Source organism: Crinia signifera, chromosome 2, assembly GCF_055691185.1.
Source record: "Crinia signifera chromosome 2, ASM5569118v1, whole genome shotgun sequence".
Classification (NCBI taxonomy): domain Eukaryota; kingdom Metazoa; phylum Chordata; class Amphibia; order Anura; family Myobatrachidae; genus Crinia; species Crinia signifera.
This window is the reverse complement of record NC_139218.1, coordinates 329094151-329115981: the sequence shown is the minus strand read 5'-3', so window position 1 is coordinate 329115981 and position 21831 is coordinate 329094151. Positions and strand designations below refer to the sequence as shown.

Sequence of the window (21831 nt, the reverse complement as noted above, 5' to 3'; positions counted from 1 at the left end):
TCTGACAAAATCCTTCTTAGATGGACAAAACCATGTGCACTGCAGGGGGGGGGCAGATGTAACATGTGCAGATAGAATTAGATTTGGGTGAGTTATTTTGTTTCTGTGCAGGGAAAATACTGACTGCTTTATTTTACACTGCAATATAGATCTCACATTGAAGAAAAACCCCACCCAAATCTAATTCTCTCTGCACAAGTTACATCTGCCCCACCCGCAGTGCACATGGTTTTGTCCATCGAAGAAGGATTTTGTCAGAAAGAATGAACTAGAATAACCCCCAATGTGACACAACTGTACTATGCTTCCATATGTTATTATTGCCACTGCCTAATCTACATACACCAGGTATGGTTATGCTTTTCAGACTTTCCTTTGGTAGTATAATGGAATAAATACATATTTACATTTTATTGGTATTATAAATATGACTGTTGACAAATAAATGACCGTTTTCTACCAATCGGTGCAACCATAGTAAAGTGCCCCAAAATAATAAACTCATTATTTTAGAGCATATGAATATTAGTTGTACATCTTTATCTCAATGTCTTTTTTAGTTTTTCAAAATTTTGAACAATTTACAAACTGGCAAATATATCAATCTCCTAGAACAATCCGTAATGGTTGAAAATATAGGTATTTGGGGGATTTTTTTATTTTGTTTTGTCTTCATTAACCAACTAGGACAATACACGAATCAGGAACAGCAATTATTTAACAAAATTGTATCTGTAAATTTTGTAAGGCATGTGAAGGGGTTAGAAAGGAGCACGCTTGTAGGACATCCAGCAGAGCTTAGAAACCATCATTTAGGGCTTAGCATGACACATAGGGGGAAATTTACCAATATGAAAAACCTAGTTTTTCGTATTAGTATTTTCCCTACGACTGCATACGACTGTTTCAGTTGTATGCAAAGTCGTGTTCCGGAGGGGAATGTACAAAGCAGTCAGATACGACTGCTTTGTAACCCTCCGATGGTGTAACCATTCGTATTAGCTGGCCATATATACGGCCGCTAATACGAATTAGTAGAGGCAGTCTGCACGGATCAGTCAGATCCGTGCAGGCTGCAAGATGTAAAAAAAATAGAAAATTAAATAAATAAATTAAAAAAAAACAGCGTGGGGTCCCCCCCACAGCCGAAACCAGCACCAGGCTGAAGGAGCCGGGGCCGGTAATTAAAAATCAGGGAACCCGACAAATAGGGTTTTCCTGATATTTAACAACCAGCCCCAGGCTCCAGGTCCGGGGCTGGTTCCCAAAATACGGGGGACAGAATGACTAGGGGTCCCCCGTATTTTAAGAACCAGCCCCAGGCCAAACCAGCCAGCAGGGTAATGCCACAGCCGGGGGGAGACTTTTTATACAAGTCCCCCCCGGCCAAAGCATTAACCCTCTGACCAGTCAGCCTGGCCAGGGGCCCTGGGGGAGTGGGGACCCCCCCAATAAAGGGGTTCCCCCCCTCCAGGACTTACCTGACCAGGCTGAAGCCTGGTGCTGTCCCCGGTGGCCCTGTGTGGTGGCCACCGGGCTGATCTTGGTGTAAAAAAAAAGATGAATAAACTAAAGTTTTAAACTGTGGAACTATGAGTCCCAGCAAGCCTCCCCTGCAAGCTGGGACTTGGAGAACCACAAGTCAAAGCCTGAGGGGCATTAAAGGGCCCGCTGGGTCTTGTAGTTCCACAGTAAAAAAAAATAGTTAAATAAATACACACTGACACCTGAAAAATAAAAGTTTAATACATACATTACACACACACTGATACTAACCTATCTTGATCCCGTAGGTAGGTCCCAGAGTCTTGATCCGGTGCCTTCGATCTTCATGTCGGCGTCGGCGTCAGGTCCGGGTCCGAAGAAATCCATGGTGGACCTGTGGAAGGAAATCCAACTCACTCCATGGAAGTTCTTCTGGCTTGGTCCGACGTAGTCCAGGCCTTCTTCTTCCATCTTCTTGCTTCTTTTTCAAGCTGCCGGCGACTCCACAAAGCTCCCCGACTGTCAGAGCCGCAGAGATCCTTCCTCCTCGGCGTCTGTACTAAGAATGAATTCTGGCCAATCAGAAGCCGCCTAGCGGCCAATCAGGAGCCAGGAAAGTCGGCTTCTGATTGGCCAGAATTCATTCTTAGTACAGTCGCCGAAGAGGAAGGATCTCTGCGGCTCTGACAGTCGGGGAGCTTTGTGGAGTCGCCGGCAGCTTGAAAAAGAAGCAAGAAGATGGAAGAAGAAGGAAGAAGGCCTGGACTACGTCGGACCAAGCCAGAAGAACTTCCATGGAGGACCTGGGTGAGTTGGATTTCCTTCCACAGGTCCACCATGGATTTCTTCGGACCCGGACCTGACGCCGACACCGACATGAAGATCGACATGGTGAAGAATGACGACATGATCCGGAACCAGGACAAGGCACCGGATCAAGACTCTGGGACCTACCTACGGGATCAAGATAGGTAAGTATCAGTGTGTGTGTAATGTATGTATTAAACTTTTATTTTTCAGGTGTCAGTGTGTATTTATTTAACTATTTTTTTTACTGTGGAACTACAAGACCCAGCAGGCCCTTTAATGCCCCGCAGGCTGGGACTTGTGGTTCTCCAGGTCCCAGCTTGCAGGAGAGGCTTACTGGGACTCATAGTTCCACAGTTTAAAACAATAGTTTATTCATCTTTTTTTTTACACCAAGAACAGCCCGGTGACCACCCCCCAGGGTCACCGGGGACAGCACCAGGCTTCAGCCTGGTCAGGTAAGTCCTGGAGGGGGGGACCCCTTTATTGGGGGGGGTCCCCACTCCCCCAGGGCCCCTGGCCAGGCGGACTGGTCAGAGGGTTAATGCTTTGGCCGGGGGGACTTGTATAAAAAGTCTCCCCCCGGCTGTGGCATTACCCTGCTGGCTGGTTTGGCCTGGGGCTGGTTCTTAAAATACGGGGGACCCCTAGTCATTTTCTCCCCTGTATTTTGGGAACCAGCCCCGGACCTGGAGCCTGGGGCTGGTTGTTAAAAATCAGGGAACCCCTATTTGTCGGGTTCCCTGATTTTTAATTACCGGCCCCGGCTCTTTCAGCCTGGTGCTGGTTACAGCTGTGGGGGGGACCCCACACTGTTTTTTTTTATTTATTTATTTAATTTTTCTATTTTTTTACACTGCAGCCTGCACGGATCTAACTGATCCGTGCGGGCTAAAGCCAAATACGACAGGAACATCAAGGTGTATTTTCCTGTCGTATTTGCGTGCCTGTTTTACACCAATTAGCAGCCGTATTATCAATACGGCTGCTTAGTACATCAGGAACCACCATTCTTTTGAATGGTTATTCCTGTCGTATTCTATCAATGGTGTAGACATTCGTATTTGTAAATACAAATATGAATGTGCCATCTTTAGGAATATGAATTGTTGTATTTTCGGAATAGTAAATCCCGAAAATACAAATGTGTAAAAAATAGGTGTATTTCTGCCTACGAATACACCTATTTTTTACGAATCCATATTGGTAAATTTCCCCCATAATAACCCTTGTATTGTACTTTGTAAAATAACTATAATTCTTATGTAGGAAAAGTGTGTTCAGGTCTCACTTGTGACAGCGACATGGCGGTTGGACTTTCCTTCATCGATCACATCCAGGATCTCCTCTGGACTGGACACAAAACGCTCGGTGCATCCCTGTTTGAGAAGAAAATAGTGGATTAAATAAAACAGATTAGAGCTCCATAAATAACAAAACTTTCACTGCGGATCAGCAACCAATCAACACGAACCTTTAATCTGTCTAGTGCAAGAAGTGAATGTGTGATTGTTTGCAGGGTCTTAGTGCAAAGTTTGCACTGTTATTTAATATTAATATATGACGAAGTTTGTTACGAACCTCGTTAGGGCGGGGTTTGGTGACGCCAGTTCGACTTGTGCCCGGCTCCCCCTCACCGCTTCTGTTCCTGCTTGGATTCCCCGACACGCCGTCTCCACTCACAGGCCCTTATTCTAGTTGAAGCGGACAGATGCGTATTTCAGATGGGCACCCAGTGTTCTAAGCCCCGCCTACTGTACGGATCGCTCACACCATCCGAATGCGGTAAGATGCAGAGCGAATGGACCGCGAGTGGATGTTTCATGTGAACACCTCCTCCATCTGTGGGAACCTCCCCCATTCTCCGATGGTCGCTGACCATCGAATGATGGACCGAATGGTCAGGCAGCACCGAGTGCTCCAGACCACTCCGACATTTTTCTGTATGAAAGCAGGGATATGGGCGGGCAGCTGACATCCAGCTATGTCAGCTGTCTGCCCCCCCCCCCCCCCCCCCAAACGCGGGGCGTATGCATATGGTAATGAGTCCAAACAGCCCTTCACGTCCATCTCCACCCCCTGCCCGGATGGTTCCGTACAATCGTTTTCTGCACGGTCCTCACGCCATGTTCCAACGTGGGAGGTGTTCGCACATGCGCAGATACGCCTCCGCATATGCGCAAACACCAACCATCAGCCGTCCGACTGCACTCGGAGCCATCCGACTCAATCAGAATAAGGGCCACAGTGTGACCGGCGTGGGTCTGTGTGTCTCCGCAGTGCCCCGGATGGTGGTAGGAGTGTTGCCTGGCTATTTCAATGTTGAACCTTGTGGTAACCGGCCCACAGCAGTTACCTATTTGCTACGAGTCCTAATTGATTGTATCTATAAAAAACGTTTGGATTTAAATAAATGTAAATTGTACACTATGTAGCGCTCCTCCTCTGCTTTGTTCTGACATATAGGAGCAACTTTTCCTAAAAGCAACAGCCAATCTGCCCCTTCTGTGCATACACAGCTTCCCGCTGCGTCTTCCATTTCCATCCTTCCCCCATTATAGACGTGCCCCTGAGTAACTTCCTGGGTGCGAGCCCAATATATCCACCTTATATCCACTATCTCACCACTGCTACCATTATTGTACATAGAGAGTACACAACACCAAGCAGGACTACAAACACTCAAGGCAGCAACTGGGGAATCCTATTAACCTGTATCTGCTGTTAACCCTGCTGTGTGGACAAAGCATACTGCAGTAAGTAGCTATATAAATGTGTATTGCAGTGAAACATTTCGAGATCCAGATAATAGATACAGGGCTGTGTTTATTACACTACCACTATTAAAAATAATAATGATAAAAATGATAAATGAGTATTTATAATTGCAATTGATAATACAAAACATTATTAATCTTAGCTCGACTGAATATACGCATTCCCTTCGCAATGCCGGGTTGGACCCGGGACCCAGCCCCGACCCGGGTCCGGCGGTTTCACATTAAACCCGGGTTGCCCATTATACAGAGGGCAACTCGGGTCCGAGGTGCGGTGTGAAAGGTAATTGATAAATATTCACACCAAAACATTTGCTACATAATGAGGATACAATGTGATTTATGTTTTATAGAAATAATGTAAGCATATAATAACTACTAGCTCATACCTCATGTCATCTGTCTGTTTACCTCCCTTCACTTAGATTGTAAGCTCCTAGAAGCAGCCCCCCCACCTGTTCTCTCAGCCCCCTTCTCCTACCTTCGTTGTTTGTGGTAATTGTTACTTGTATCCTGTTTTTGATGTGGCCACTCTAATGCTCTGTTCTGCCCTGCTTGCCTTAATGCCTGCACAGCGCTGTTGCGCCATATAAATAAAGTGCAATGATAAGAACTGAGGAAACAGCAGAGTCTGTGCTAAGGGAGACAAGTAGTATCATTGTTAAAATCATTCCACAAGCCTACTGTATGAATTGCAAAACTGCCTCTAATGGGAGATGTATCATTGCAAAATTCAGTTGTGTTCCACTGTTCTTCCCTAAATGTCACAATCTGGGCCATGGACACAGCACTGACACCATTCAATCCCTGACTCTGTGACATAACATTGAGCGTTTTATACTGTGATTAAACCACAGCGAAACGGCATGAGATCAATACTTTGTGATCCTGTCTTACCTCATCCCCCCTCCCCCGATTGTGTCTATCTGCACACATAACACTGCATGATAAATGGTCTTTCTTGTTCTAGTAATGGCTCCTGGCATGTTAGCAATCACCGGCAAGCAGACACACCTGCTCCTATTAGGCAGGTATAATTTATCTCCATATACATAATGCAGCAACTGCTTCCTGTCATGTACGTTTCATTTATATTTCCTGATATATTGTACCATTATACGCTTAGGGCAGGAAAGATTTCTCCAAATGCTTTTACCTCAGAAAATGCTGTCTGCCAAATGAAGCATAACATTACGCATCAAAAATCCTTTATAACTAATAAATATAAAGAGCAAACGTGAATGTGCTGTAACCAAGGCCATAACCAAAGCCTGGGGAGCATGTATGTTTTCTGTGTGACGCAGGCATAGCTCCTGACCAGAGACAACTATGAATCTGGCTGCAGAGCAATTTGGGAAGCCAAAATAACATACCTCCCAACACATTCCTGGAGGGACACAATGCTCTGTTTCTGTATTCGGCGAAGCAGCGTCACAGGGTCTCAATAAGATACGAGCTTCGCAGCTTACCGAGTCAGTCAGAATGATGTTGGGAGGTATGGAATAATGGGGCAGATGTATTAAGCCTTAACAAAAGATACAAGAAGACAAACACCGTAATGGTGATAAAGGGGGAGATTCTCTAAAAATCTCCGCTCCCCCTTCGCCGCCCATCGCAATTATAATTATCGCATATGTTCTAACATATGCGATAATTATAGCAAAGGACAGCTCTTGCGTTAAGAACTGTCCTTTGCGGTGAGAGTCGCCGGGTCCCAGCAGGTCCCGGCGGCTCCCCCACCCCTCCCACACCCGGCGCTGCTGCTGCTGCGCCGGGCTCTCCTCCTCCCTGCACCCGGAAGAGGATCAGTGCAGGGAGGAGGTCACAGGTGAGGGGCGATGCGGGGCGGCGGGGGAATGCGGTCGAAGCCCATTGGCTATTGGCTTCTATGGGGCATCGCCAGATTTTTCTGGCGATGCCCCCCCGCCGCGGTAACCCAGCGGGGGATGCTTACAGCATCCCAAAATGCGGTAAAAACCCCGATAACAGGGTTTTTACTGCATTTTTAGCTTAGAGAATCTCCCCCAAAGAGAGATAAACGTCCAGCCAATTAGCTCCTTACTGACTTTTTTCAAACACAGCCTGTAACATGGCAGTTAGGAGGTGATTGGCTGCCGTGGTGTGGACATGATTGGTGTAGCGTTCACAAATTGTTTCCCTTCACAAGGCCCCTTGCTACTGTACTAAGGTCAGACATACACAGGCTTGCAGTCACAGATGAACACCGCGATTGATTGTTGCGATGTTCATCTAGTACTCCAATCATATTCAGTTTTAATAATCAGAAATGCAGTAGTGTTCCCTCTAAGCTTATTTTGCCGGGTGCACCCTGCCCTTTTTTAAAAACTCAAAATGCACCCTGCCCTTTTTGTGTGTGGCAATGTTCGCCCTTAGGATGCCCCCTGTGCCAGCAATGTATATACAGTATTACTGCATTATAAATATCACTGGTGGCTAGTGGTGCCAGTAATATATACATTGCTGGCATGTGGCAGCATTGTATTACTGCTTTTAAAACATTGGTGGGCAGAGGCTATGCATTTATGCTCCACAGTGTGGGGGAGGGAGCAGCCAGTTAGCTGGGGGCAGAAGTTCTGCCGGAGCCGAGGCATTCCGCCGTGCTGTGTGGCAGTGTGAGGGGGAGTGGAGCGGTCCATGCAGCGTGAGCCGGGCGGCGTGGGAGCGAGGCGGGGTGAGTATGAGCAGGGGGAGGGAGCAGGCGGTCAGTTGGGCTGAAAGTCTCTTATCTTTCAGCCCGGCTGCTGTACACATTTAGCAATGATGGCTGAAAAACCAGCCATCATCGCTAGAAGTGCTGGTGAAACCAGCCAATGGCCGACCGCGCTAGCAATGATGCGGGAGCGCGCATTATAGCTAGTCTGCCGCCGCTGGGGCATACACACTGGGCAACTTCAGCTGAGAGTCTCTCAAAACAGCCGTTTTAAGAGACTCGTGTGTATGGGTCTAGTGTGTATGGGCCTTTAGAATGCAGAACCATGAAAGTCTGGTATTCTTATCCATCAGTTATATGTTTATACCAGGGATAAATCTATATCTGTAGCCGTGGTATAGTTAAATATCTACCCATAAAACAAAACCACAGAAAAAGACAGGTTTAATGCCTGCTCTCACCTTGACAAATGGAACGCGGTTCTTGTCCTCATGCACAGAGAGATTTGTTTTAGATACTGGAAAGTAAAACACATTAATTGATTTTTAGAAACGTTGCCAAGATCATTCAAGCTATAATAAAAGCATGTAAGAGAGAGCCAATAGTGATAAAGATGTGCTTACTGATGTGTCCTCATACACTATAGCTGCTGCCCCGCCCAACCTCCCGACTCGGTGCGCCAAAGGCTGCCAATGGTTAGCATGCACGGGACCCGCTTAACATTGAGCAGCATGGCCCTCCTTTCCATCTTGCCTGCACAGTCTATTTCTGCTTTCGATCTAAATGATGCAGGGACACCCATCGGGATCGAATGCAGCAAATACTGTGCGATTAAGGGTCACTTTCTATTAGATTTGGACTACATAGTCAGCATAATACTCCCCTCACACAGACTAATCCTCACCTCCCACAGCCTAACCCTAACATTCCCCTCCCACTGCTTAACCCTAATCCTCCATTCCCGCAGCCTAACCCTCCCCTCCCACAGCCGAACCCTAACCCTCCCCTCCCACAGTCTAACCCTAATCCTACTTTCCCGCAGCCTAATCCTTCCCTCCCACAGCCTAACCCTAACATTCCCCTCCCACAGCCTAACCCTAATCCTCCCTTCTCGCACTCTACCCTCCCCTCCAACAGCCTAACCCTAATCCTACTTTCCCGCAGCCTAATCCTTCCCTCCCACAGCCTAACCCTAACATTCCCCTCCCACAGCCTAACCCTAATCCTCCCTTCTCGCACTCTACCCTCCCCTACAACAGCTTAACCCTAATCCTACTTTCCCGCATCCTAGCCCTCCTCACCCACAGCCTAATCCTCCCTTCTCACAGCCAAAATCTAAACCTCACATCCCACAGCCTAATCCTAACCCTCCCACATCCCAACCCTAACCATCCCCTCCCAAAACCTAACCCTCTACTACCACAGACTAACCCTAAAAAAGTGCTGAGCATTCATCGCTCCCATTCATTCTCACATTCAATACTGCATTAAAGGGGCACCCATCATTTCTTCACTATACTCTATGTATTTGAAAAGTGACACTTTCAATGACAAAAACACAGCAATAATAACTGTAATGTTCTTAAAGATAAACCTCTAGTTAATAAAAAATGAACGAGAACAACTCAGCATTCTATCCTTTCTGCACTGGGGTCATTTCAAAATCAGCAGATGTGCAATGCACTATTTACACCTAGGTGCATATATAGGAGGCCAACTACTTCCCACTTTTTAGGGAAGACAGGAGTGTGGGCTTCACGTGAAATATGTAAACATAAACAATAAAACCAATCCTTTTTTAGGGAGAAGGAAGCACGCTGGCCAGCCGCTAACCAGGGAATACCCATGTAAGTGCCCCCTGAATATAATTTGCATAACTCATTCACTAGAAACAAAATCTTTTGCATTTGTGTGCAAATCAAAGGTGGTGAGCGCCAGAAATATATATATATGTTAATGATATCATTCCACATCATGCACTCCATGCATAACATGTTATAAGTGTAACAATGAAATCTCTAACACCTCAGTCAGGTGACAGCCCAAAGTCTACAGTATAAGAGATTGGCACACTCCAGCTAACTGTGAAATACAATGATAATTGCTCATTTTGCTTAAACATTACCATAGCTCCTAATAAATATCACTGTAATGAATATGTATGGCTAAAGTATTCCCTGGCAGCTGTCAGTTTGTGTACTGGTCCAGTAACACATTCATCATAGTGCTAATAAAGTGTGCTTCAGTAGGTCTGTCCCCGAGAGGCTCTTTCCCTTTCTTACTTTCTTACAGCAGTAAAGACAATAACTGAAGGAATGAGGGAAATTAACTCATGCCGGTTTAACTGAGATGGGGATTAACTGTATATATATATATATATATATATATATATATATATATATATATATCTCCTATATATTTGGCTACATCTGTCACTCAAAGTGGGTGTCTGTGTCTATAACGCTCTGTTCCTGGACTTTCCTCTTAATGTGTGATTGCCTTCATCTGTGCTGAACACCTTTCTGAGAAATTAACCTGTTTAAAACAGGTGATGGCAATCATACATTAAGGGGAAGTCTAGAAACAGAGCATTGTGTCCCTCCTGGAGAGGGTCATGTTGGGAGGTATGTGACAGAGAACCAGCCCAGTGAGCCCACAGACAGTGCCAGACATCCACTGCCTTCCCATGTTGCCCAGCACTGCTACTCCACAGCCACCAGGTGAGCGCACCCCTCCCGCGATTTGCGGCAAAACCTCCCCCCCCCCCGCGCGCCCCCCCTCCCGCGATTCGCGGCAAAAACACCCGCTCCCCCGCGACCCCCCCTACCGCGATTCGCCGCAAAAACACCCCCGCGACCCCCCTTCCCGCGTTTCGCTGCAAAAAGAACCCCCCCACGACCCCTCCCGCAATTCGCGGCATAACCACCACCCCGCGACCCCCCCCTCCCGCGAATCGCGGCAAACCCCCCCCCCCGTGACCCCCCCTTGCACGATTGGCGGCACCCCCCCTGCGACCCCCCTCCCGCGATTCGCGGCACCCCCCCCCCCCCCGCAATTCGCAGCAGCCCCAGGATTAAATGGCACATGCAAAACACTGACATGGCTATGGTCGACAATGAAAAAGGTTGACATGAGTTTTTGAAGATTTATTTTTAATTTTTTTAATTTTTTCATATTCATTGTCATGTGTCGACATGGACACCAATGAAGTGCCACACTTATGTCAACATTTACATGTGTTGACCTTTCTGTGTTCATTTTTTACTTGTGGCGATTCGCGTCACACCCCCCGCAACCCCCCCTCCGGCGATTCGCGGCACCCCGGCAACCCCCCCCCCCTCCCGCAATTCGCGGCAACCCCCCACCGGAACCCTCATGAACCCTGCTCTCCCGCGATTCGCGGCACCCACCCCCCGCAACCCCCCCCTCTCTCGCAAATCGCGGCACCCCCCGCGATTCGCGGCAGCCCCAGGATTAAATGGCACATGCAAAACACTGGCACGGCTATGGTCGACAATAAAAAAGGTTGACATGAGTTTTTGAAGATTTATTTCATTTTTTGAATGTTTTCATATTTATTCTCATGTGTCGACATGGACACCAATGAAGTGCCACACTTATGTCAACATTTACATGTGTTGACCTTTCTGTGTTCATTTTTTACTTGTGGCGATTCGCGTCACACCCCCCGCAACCCCCCCTCCGGCGATTCGCGGCACCCCGGCACCCCCCTGCAAACCCCCCCCTCACGCAATTCGCGGCAACCCCCCACCGGAACCCTCATGAACCCTGCTCTCCCGCGATTCGCGGCACCCACCCCCCGCAACCCCCCCCCCCCCCTCCCGCAAATCGCGGCACCCCCCGCGATTCGCGGCAGCACCAGGATTAAATGGCACATGCAAAACACTGACACGGCTATGGTCGACAATAAAAAAGGTTGACATGAGTTTTTGAAGATTTATTTCATTTTTTGAATGTTTTCATATTCATTGTCATGTGTCAACATGGATACCAATGAAGTGGCACACTTATGTCAACATTTACATGTGTTGACCTTTCTGTGTTGATTTTTTCTTGTGGCGATTCGCGTCACACCCCCCCGCAACCCCCCCCCCCCCGCGATTCGCGGCACCCCCCGTGACCCCCCACCTCCCGCAATTCGCGGCAACCCCCCACCGGAACCCCTGTGAACCCCGCCCTCCCGCGATTCGCGGCACCCAACCCCGCGACCCCCCCTCCCGCAATTCGCGGCACCCCCCGTGATTCGCGGCAGCTCCAGAATTAAATTGCACATGGAAAACACTGACATGGCTATGGTCGACAATGAAAAAGGTTGACATGAGTTTTTGAAGTTTTTTTTTTTCATTTTTTGAATATTTTCATATTCATTGTCATGTGTCAACATGGACACCAATGAAGTGGCACACTTATGTCAACATTTACATGTGTTGACCTTTCTGTATTGATTTTTTCTTGTGGCGATTTGCGTCACACCCCCCCCCCCACAACCCCCACTCCCGCGATTCACGGCACAACACACACACCTCCCCCGCGATTCTCGGCACCCCACCCCGTGACCCCCCCTCCCGTGATTCACGGCACACCCCCGCGACCCCCCCTCCCATGATTCCCCGCAACCCCCGCCCCGTAACCCCCCCTCCCGCGATTCGCGGCACCCACGCGACCCCCCCTCCCGCAATTCGCGGCACCCCCCCGCGATTCGCGGCCGCTCCAGAATTAAATTGCACATGGAAAACACTGACATGGCTATGGTCGACAATGAAAAAGGTTGACATGAGTTTTTGAAGTTTTTTTTTTTCATTTTTTGAATATTTTCATATTCATTGTCATGTGTCAACATGGACACCAATGAAGTGGCACACTTATGTCAACATTTACATGTGTTGACCTTTCTGTGTTGATTTTTTCTTGTGGCGATTCGCGTCACACCCCCCGCAACCCCCCCCCGCGATTCGCGGCACCCCCCGTGACCCCCCACCTCCCGCAATTCGCGGCAACCCCCCACCGGAACCCCTGTGAACCCCGCCCTCCCGCGATTCGCGGCACCCAACCCCGCGACCCCCCCCTCCCGCAATTCGCGGCACCCCCCGTGATTCGCGGCAGCTCCAGAATTAAATTGCACATGGAAAACACTGACATGGCTATGGTCGACAATGAAAAAGGTTGACATGAGTTTTTGAAGTTTTTTTTTTCATTTTTTGAATATTTTCATATTCATTCTCATGTGTTGACATGGACACCAATGAAGTGCCACACTTATGTCAACATTTACATGTGTTGACCTTTCTGTATTGATTTTTTCTTGTGGCGATTTGCGTCACACCCCCCCCCCCCCACAACCCCCACTCCCGCGATTCACGGCACACACACACACACCTCCCCCGCGATTCTCGGCACCCCACCCCGTGACCCCCCCTCCCGTGATTCACGGCACACCCCCGCGACCCCCCCTGCCATGATTCGCCCAACCCCCGCCCCGTAACCCCCCTCCCGCGATTCGCGGCACCCACGCGACCCCCCCTCCCGCATTTCGCGGCACCCCCCGCGATTCGCGGCCGCTCCAGAATTAAATTGCACATGGAAAACACTGACATGGCTATGGTCGACAATGAAAAAGGTTGACATGAGTTTTTGAAGTTTTTTTTTTCATTTTTTGAATGTTTTCATATTCATTCTCATGTGTCGACATGGACACCAATGAAGTGCCACACTTATGTCAACATTTACATGTGTTGACCTTTCTGTGTTGATTTTTTCTTGTGGCGATTCGCGTCACACCCCCCCCCACCCCCCCCGCAACCCCCACTCCCGCGATTTACGGCACACACACACACCCCCGCGATTCTCGGCACCCCACCCCGTGACTCCCCCTCCCGTGATTCACGGCACACCCCCCGCGACCCCCCCTACCATGATTCGCCGCAACACCCGCCCCCGTAACCCCCCTCCCGCGATTTGCGGCAACCCACCCCGCGACCCCCCTCCCGCGATTCTCTGCAATCCCTCCCCTCCCACGATTCGCAGCATCCACCCCCCCACAACCCCCCCTCCTGTAATTCGCGGCACCCCCTGCGACCCCCCCCCTCCTGCAATTCGCGGCACCCTCCGCGACCCCCCCTCCCGCGATTCGCGGACACCTAAGTTGCAATACAGGGCATCTTTCATACAATTCTAACCATATTTCTCCTATACAAACGTTCACAAATTAAGGGGGCGCAGCCCCTTACGACGGTGTGAAGAGCGCCCGTAGGGCGCGATGAATCACCTAGTATATATATATATATATATATAGCCAAATCGACCTGCATGTTCAGAAGACATTAATCCTCATTAACGATGCTCGGAAGCGTGCATCGTGCATCGTTAACGATATTGTATGTACACATGGGGATTAATAAAAATGAATCAAGAAAGATGTGCAGGAAAACTGAAAATATTGTTTTAGGCAGTCTTTATATAATAATTCCTTAAAGTATGTCTGGATTTAGGTCAGGGTTGCCAACCCTCCCGGAATGGCCGGGAGGATCCCGAAAATCGGGTCCCCCTCCCGGCCCCCCGGAAAGGGGGATTTGCATCACTGGGGGCAGGGACTAATGATGTCTCCATCAGGCCCCGCCCCCAGAAGTGATGCTGACAGTCTCCTCTCCGGGGTTCTCCGGAGACCCTGATTTGGGTGTCTAGCGGAAGCATGTCTGATAGAATCATGCCTGCGCCACTCCTACTGCACTGGATAGAGAGAAAGAGGTAATTGTAGGGGAGAGGAGAAGGATCCAACCCTTCATCCCAGAATTCTATATGCTAGTATCTTAGAATAAAATTTGTTATTGCGATTTTAAAATGTGTTAGTGTGATGTGCTTAAATGCAATTGTCACAAGCTAAGTGTCCTTGAGAACACTTGCTGGTAACCTAGCAATGTAGAAAATACTGAGGGCCACTGAGGAAAGAAATGAAATGGAGAGTGATAAACAACCAGCCAATCAGCTCCTACCTGTAATTTTTCAGACCCAGGGCCAGATGTACTAAGCTTCAAAAGTGATAAAATGGAGAGTGATAAACAGCCAGCCAATCAGCTCCTACCTGACATTTTTCAAACACAGTCTGTGACAGCTATCACTTTTGAAGCTTAGTGCATCTGGGCCCTAGGCTGTAACAAGCTTTTTTATGCTTGATACATCTGTTCCTAAACATGAGGTTCTCAGGAGTGTCACCAGCAAACTGCCACCATAAGAAACATGATAGGGGCGTGGCCTGGCTGTGCATGGAGTAGCAGCATCTTACTAGAGCTCTCCGTCTCAATCATCCTGCAAACATCCTGAGGCACACATTTACTGCCAAAACTTCACACAAGGCTCCCAGAAGTGACCCAGAGACCGAACGCCAGCGACTGAGGAGCTAATCTGCCCGAATAGTAGGCGAAAACTGTGTATTTGCCGCCTGCTCGTGTGTGCTAAAGGGAGGCGGGCACCATATTGGGAGAGAGAGAGGAGAGCTGCGGGGGAAACGGGGGAGAGAGCGCTCCCCGAACAGAGACCTCGACGGATCTCCTGGCACCCGGGCTCTTACCTGCCGCCTCCGTGCTGTGGGAGTGCCCCCCGCTGGTCTCCCACCGGCCCCCGTTCCCCGATCGCTGAGCGGTGAAGATAGCGGGCGCCATCTTAGACGGGGTGAGGACGGCTGCTGCGACGGCGGGCTGTGTGAGCGACGGCTGCAGTGAACACCTCCCGGAGCCCTGACCTGCCGCTGGTGTTTGCGAGAAGCGGGCTTCCCCACCAAGCTGTCCCAGGCGCTGTGACACCGCCTGCTAAACACCGGAGGACCCGGCCGCCATATTAGAGCCACGCTGCAGCGGGGGACACAGGTGAGAGCTCCCTGCTAAACGGAGCTGCTCACAATTCAGGACAAGGACGCATTCAGACATTGCCAGGTCAGTGTGCGGGGACCCCTGTGGTGATAGGAAACCCCCTGCCTGGGTCTAAGACACAGCTTACTATTGCACTCCAGGGAATAAGGGTCTGCTCGCACTAGGGGCATAATCCTACACCGTTGTAAGCCCTGCATGTGGCCCCCCCTACCCCCTTAACCACAGTAAAGGTGCTGTGCCCTCTGGCCACCTGTCCCCTATATTTGGACACTTGCGAACAAGGGCCCCCCTGCGTGGAGCCGCTGGCCCCCCCTGCACGCGCCCCTCTGGCCTCAGCTACACAAATATATCTGAAGGCCCCTCACATGTGGTGCTGCCTCAATTATTCACTTGGGAAGTGAAAGCGACTGCCTTGGAGGTGTATATTTGTGCTGTATCTGGGCCTTGGGTCAGAACCTGCTGTGAGACCGCACGGCCTTTCCCCTTATAATTTCTGAGTATACTCTGCTCCTGCCATCAGCATGGGTAAATCACACCAAGCCTCGGCTGCCTCTAAGATGGATAAGTACATTAAACCCCCTGCTGCGAGGGACAAATCTCCAGAGCGAGGTGCGGCTGTTTTACCTTCTACCTCCCAAACATCTGATCCTCCTGGGCCTCCAGTTGCGGATCCCATTCAGAAAGTTCTGGAGGCAGTTGCTTCCAGCGAAGCCAGACTGGCCGACAAGATTGGGCAGGTGCAATCAGATCTGGCTATTATACACCATGACCTGCAGAGAGTCAGGGAGAGGGTGGGCGAGGTTGAAACCAGGACATCTACCCTGGAGGACACAGTCACTCCTCTAAACAACACAGTCAAAACCCTAACTGCCCAAATGACCTCAGTACAAAACAAATTGCTCGACATGGAGGGCCGCCTACGAAGGTGCAACATCCGTTTAGTGGGCCTCCCAGAGCGCGAAGAGGGCCAAAACCCAGAGCAGTTTCTCGAGGATCTTTTGCGCAAGTCGTTTGGGTCAGACTCCCTTTCTCAGTTCTTTGCAGTTGAAAGGGCTCACAGGGTCCCGTTCAGGGCGCCTCCCCCGGGAGCACCACCTCGCACCTTGATTGCAAAACTCCTGAACTACAGAGATCGAGACGCAATACTAAGGCTGAACCGTACCAAGGGCCCAATAACTTGGAATGGCACCAGACTATCCCTGTTCCCTGATTTTGCCGTGGAGGTCCAGAAGGACAGAGCGCAGTTCATTCCAGTTAAAAGACGCCTGCGTGAACTGGAGATACCCTATGCGATGCTCTTTCCGGCTAGACTCAAAATTATTGTGGATGGACAGTCCAAATTCTTCGCCACACCAAAGGAGGCTGCCTGCTGGCTTGACGCTCACAGGCCAGCGAGAAGGCCCATGAATCAGGAGCCATGATGTAACGTATGATGGCATATAGACTCTGTTGTTAATGCATGTTATTTGATATAAGCTGTGTGGGATCACCCGTTAGGAATCCCTTGTATTCCTCTGCAGTGCTCCGTTCTATATAGGTATCAGTCTTTTGCCATATCTACTTTCAGGTGCAACACTGTCGATGACACTAGACTGACGAGGGATACTTCCGTATTGGCCTCCCTGCTTCGGCGAGAAGGAATGGTGCCCCCACTTGGTCGCCCCTACTGGGTAGATGTGGGTATACACCTAGTCGGAGGAGATGATGGGAAATGTTCATAATTAAGGTTCTATATGTTCGCATGGCCATGTTTAAAGTTGCTGGCGAACGTTAAGAAGCGCTGTTTCAGTTCTCTAAGTGTGTAGTTATGTATGATATTCCTGTTCATGGGTACTACATTTACTGAGTGCCTTTAAATAACACAGACGGAGAGGCGTCATGCACAAGTGCCATTTCTGTAGGACTCTTTTGCCTCACCAATTGCCTTAAAGTGCAACTTTTGTTTGTTGTTCTAGTTAGCTTATGCTGTAAGCTATAGATTAGTTAACATGGGATGGTTTACCTTTCTTTTTGGGATTGAGGTATACTTAGTTTTAGAGGTATACAGGGTGGGGGGTGGGGGGGTTGGGCACGGGGAAATAAGCTTGTGTTTATACTGCTGGCAGCGTCCGGTCAAATGTACAGTGCATAAGAGGTATAAGGCGAAATGTGAAGATGATGCAGGTGGTCACTTGGAGTACATGTTCGAGATGAGTACACACATATTCCTAGATTACTGTCAATGTCACACCTTTCAAAATGACTTCCAATTCAGTTAGAATGGTCTCCTGGAACGTCCGGGGACTAAATGATAAGATTAAAAGGGCTTTGGTTCTACGGCAGCTAAAACAATATAAAGCGGACATCGTGTGCCTGCAGGAAACACACTTGATGGGATCCAGGGTTTTATCCCTTAAAAAACCGTGGGTGGGATGGACGGGTCACTCCACTTTTACGACCACATCGAGGGGTGTGTCTCTTCTAGTCCGTAAATCACTACCGTTTCACCCAGAGAAAGTGCGCATAGACCCTAAGGGCAGATCGGTTTTCGTTTATTGTAAATTGTACTCCCTCCCCTTGATAATCATTGGGGTGTACATCCCTCCCCCTTACTCACATGAGGTTCTTAAGGAGGCGGCGGACTTTATGGCAGGTTACCCTGATACTCCTGTGATAATGATGGGTGATTTTAACAATGTACTAAACTTACAACTGGATAGATATGCGGTCAGAGGGGACCCCCAGAGGCGCACTAACGCCCAATTTAGAGCGTTACTGGAGGGTATGAGCCTCTGTGACGCGTGGAGGCATAGGAATCCAGACGTTAGGCAATACTCTTGCTACTCTGCATCTCACTCAGTGCTCTCTAGAATTGACCTGGCCCTGGTAACGTCTGACATTCTCCCGAGATTACAATCTATTGGATATGAAACTAGAGGGATATCGGATCATTCCCCCCTAACACTGTGCTTGGATGCTGGTGGATTAAGAGGTAAGATGCATTGGAAATTGAACCCCTTTTGGTTAGACAGACTGGGCAGTGGTACAGAGCTTGAGCAGGCCTGGCAGGAGTTCTTTGAAAATAATAGAGAATCGGCGAGCGCACCAATGATATGGGATGCCTTCAAGGCATTCCTTAGAGGCACCCTTATTAAAGCTGTGGCCACTCTCAAAAATTCATATAAGCAGAGAGAGCTGCAACTGGAAGCCACGTGTAGATCCCTGGAACTTAGCTACTTGGCTGACGGGCTGCTTACTTCAAGGGATAGATGGTTATTAGCTCAAAAGGACTGGACAGCGCATCTGACTGAGAAAGCTAAGTTGAAAATATTGTTCACCAATCACCTGCAGTATGCGTCCGGGGATAGACCGGGCAGTTTTTTAGCACGATTAGCAAAGGGGGAACGCAACAACTCCACGATTCCCATGATAGTAGATGGGGCAGGAGATCAGCATACGAACACTCCCGACATTGCGCATCAGTTTAAGGTATTTTATGGTGGCCTTTACTCCTCTAGTTTGACCTGCTCCGTGGTGGAAATTGATGAATACTTGGACAGTACTCCTCTGCCTACACTGTCACAAGAGGCGAGGGACCTCCTAGATGCACCGCTTCATCTGGATGAGATTGAGGCAGCCATAAAATCTTTTCCCAATAGAAAGGCACCTGGCCTGGATGGGCTACCATTAGAACTATACAAAAAACACATTGACTTTTTTGCCCCAAAGCTATTGTCCACGTTTAATGACATCTTTCACAGCAATTCACTTCCGGCCTCCATGGCAGAGGCGCTAATTATAGTTATACCAAAACCTGATAAAGACCCAAATAGGATCGAGTCGTACAGGCCCATATCCTTGCTGCCGACGGATATCAAAATCCTGGCCAAAATACTGGCAATGAGGCTTAACTCAGTAATACACCAAATTATCCACAGCGACCAGACAGGTTTCATGCCTGGCAAGTCCACAACAATAAATATCCGCAGGCTATATACCCTTCTCCAGGTGCCGCGTAGAGACTCCTCCAAGTCTATTATAGTTTCGCTTGACGCTGCCAAGGCGTTTGACTCTGTGGAGTGGGCGTTCCTGTGGGGCACCATGGCGAAGTTTGGAATTGGCCAAGACTTTATAAAATGGGTTAGGCTGCTATATTCCACGCCGCGGGCTCGGGTCTCGGTCAATGGGTACACCTCTGACTCATTTCCTCTCTTCCGGGGCACCAGGCAGGGCTGTCCACTGTCCCCGGCACTGTTTGCCCTGGCAATTGAGCCACTGGCATGCCGGATTAGATCATGTACGGCAGTGAGAGGGTTTACGGTCGGGGGAGTGTCTGAGAAAATAGCGCTCTATGCGGATGATATCCTGCTATTTATTTCGAGATATGAAGATTCCATGCCCGCCTTGCTAGATTTGGTTAACACATTTGGTAACTATTCAGGTCTCCAAATTAATTGGGACAAATCTTGTATCCTCCCACATAGAGGGACTCCGCCCAATGTCCCCAGTATAGATATGCCGCTGAAGTGGGTAGACAAATTCAAGTACCTTGGCATCTGGATTTCTAACACGCCTGCCCTGTATGTCCCTTTAAATCTTAACCCACAAATTGACTACCTCAAGTCACGAATATCTGTCTGGGGGAAGCTCCCTTTATCTGTTTCTGGTAGAATAAGTCTTGTTAAAATGGTTGCGCAGCCTAAACTGGTATATATTTTACAGCACTCCCCTGTCTACATCCCACACTCCGTCTTTAAAGTAATTGATAGTATACTCTCATCGATCATCTGGGTGAACAAAAGAGTGAGAATTAGCCTGAACTACTTAACGCGTGCACGTGACAGGGGTGGTATGGCGGTGCCCCATTTTAGGCTGTACTATCTAGCTGCACAGTTAGCACATATTTGTGAATGGGTGGGGGACAGCTCTGAAGAGACCCTTCCTTCCAGAATGTTTGAGACAATATTCCCGGAGATGTCACCACTACAGATCCTGCTGTCAGGAAGTAGGGTGATAAGTAGCATACCCATTGTTAAGCAGGCCCAACTGATTTGGGAAAGGGGGGCCCAGGTCTTAGGCGCGGAGGGGTGGGATCCAGATTCCCCTCTATTTGGAACAAGGGGGCTTCAGGAGCTTGTAGAGGGTGATTTGGCTGTGGCATGGAGAAGACGTGGAGTATCCACTCTGGGTCAGGTATTCTCTGACGGGGCAATTAAATCCTTCCAGCAACTACAGGCAGACTATAATATCCCAGATACACAATTATTTCGCTATATTCAATTAAAACACGCGTGCACCCTGCAACTCCAGCGAGGAGCTATTCGAGTTCAGGTCTCATCGGTCAAGAAAATGCTACTGGAGGTGGGAGATAGGCATCAGGTATCTAAATTGTATAGCGCCCTGACCACAGCTCACCATGTGGAAGACCTTACCCACCTTAGAACTTGCTGGGAGCGGGATGTTGGGCCGCTCTCCCAGGAAGTGTGGGAACTGGTCATGTCCGGCGCCAGGCGCTCCACCACGTCGGCGCGGTTCCAACAGATACAGCTTTATATATTTTACAGGGTCTACTTGACACCCGTTAGAATCCAGAATATGGGAGGTAGGAGAGACTCCAAATGTCCCAAATGCTCCACGATGAACGCTGACTTTTTTCACCTTTTATGGGCCTGTCCAGAGGTGGAAAAATTCTGGAGGGAAACCTCACGGGCAATAATATCCACGGGTATTCCTGCAGATATATTGACTCCAACAACCTGTTTGTTAGCTGCCATTGAAGATGAAATCCTGGATCCTAACACTCGTAAATATGTGGTCAACCTCTGTACCCTCGCCAAGGTGTGCATAGCACGCACGTGGCTTGCTTCTGCAGGCCCATCCTTCCCATCCTGGGTGTCACTAGTTAATGAAACCGTAGAACACGAGAGATACGTGTATTTGGCTAGGGGCGTGGAAACAAAGCATACTAAGGTCTGGGACAGGTGGACCTCTTCTATATACGCAAACTAAAGCCTCTGTACTCGCACCATGTTTGCCAGGTGAACCAGCTAAAAGGAAAGCCTAAAATGTATATTGCCTTTTTTTCCATATAATCTGTATATGAACCAATACGTGTCTTATTAATCTATGCCGATTAAATATCTTTACTTAATGGAAATGACCCCATTCTGACTGTACGCTGCAAAACATGAAAATATTGTATTATTGTGCTTTTTTCTTTATGTAAACT

General features: G+C 48.8%; 1 protein-coding gene across 2 annotated transcripts in view; it reads right to left on the bottom strand.

Annotated features, from left to right (window-relative positions):
- Positions 1-21831, bottom strand: part of KIF5A (kinesin family member 5A) — a 150405-nt gene that overhangs the window by 61018 nt on the left and 67556 nt on the right. For both annotated transcript variants that reach the window (XM_083169389.1, XM_083169390.1), the window contains exons 6-7: positions 8202-8257; positions 3584-3671 (exon numbers count right to left, since the gene is read on the bottom strand). In XM_083169389.1, the coding sequence (XP_083025515.1) occupies positions 3584-3671; positions 8202-8257 (144 nt within the window). The remainder of the gene's footprint in view (positions 1-3583; positions 3672-8201; positions 8258-21831) is intronic.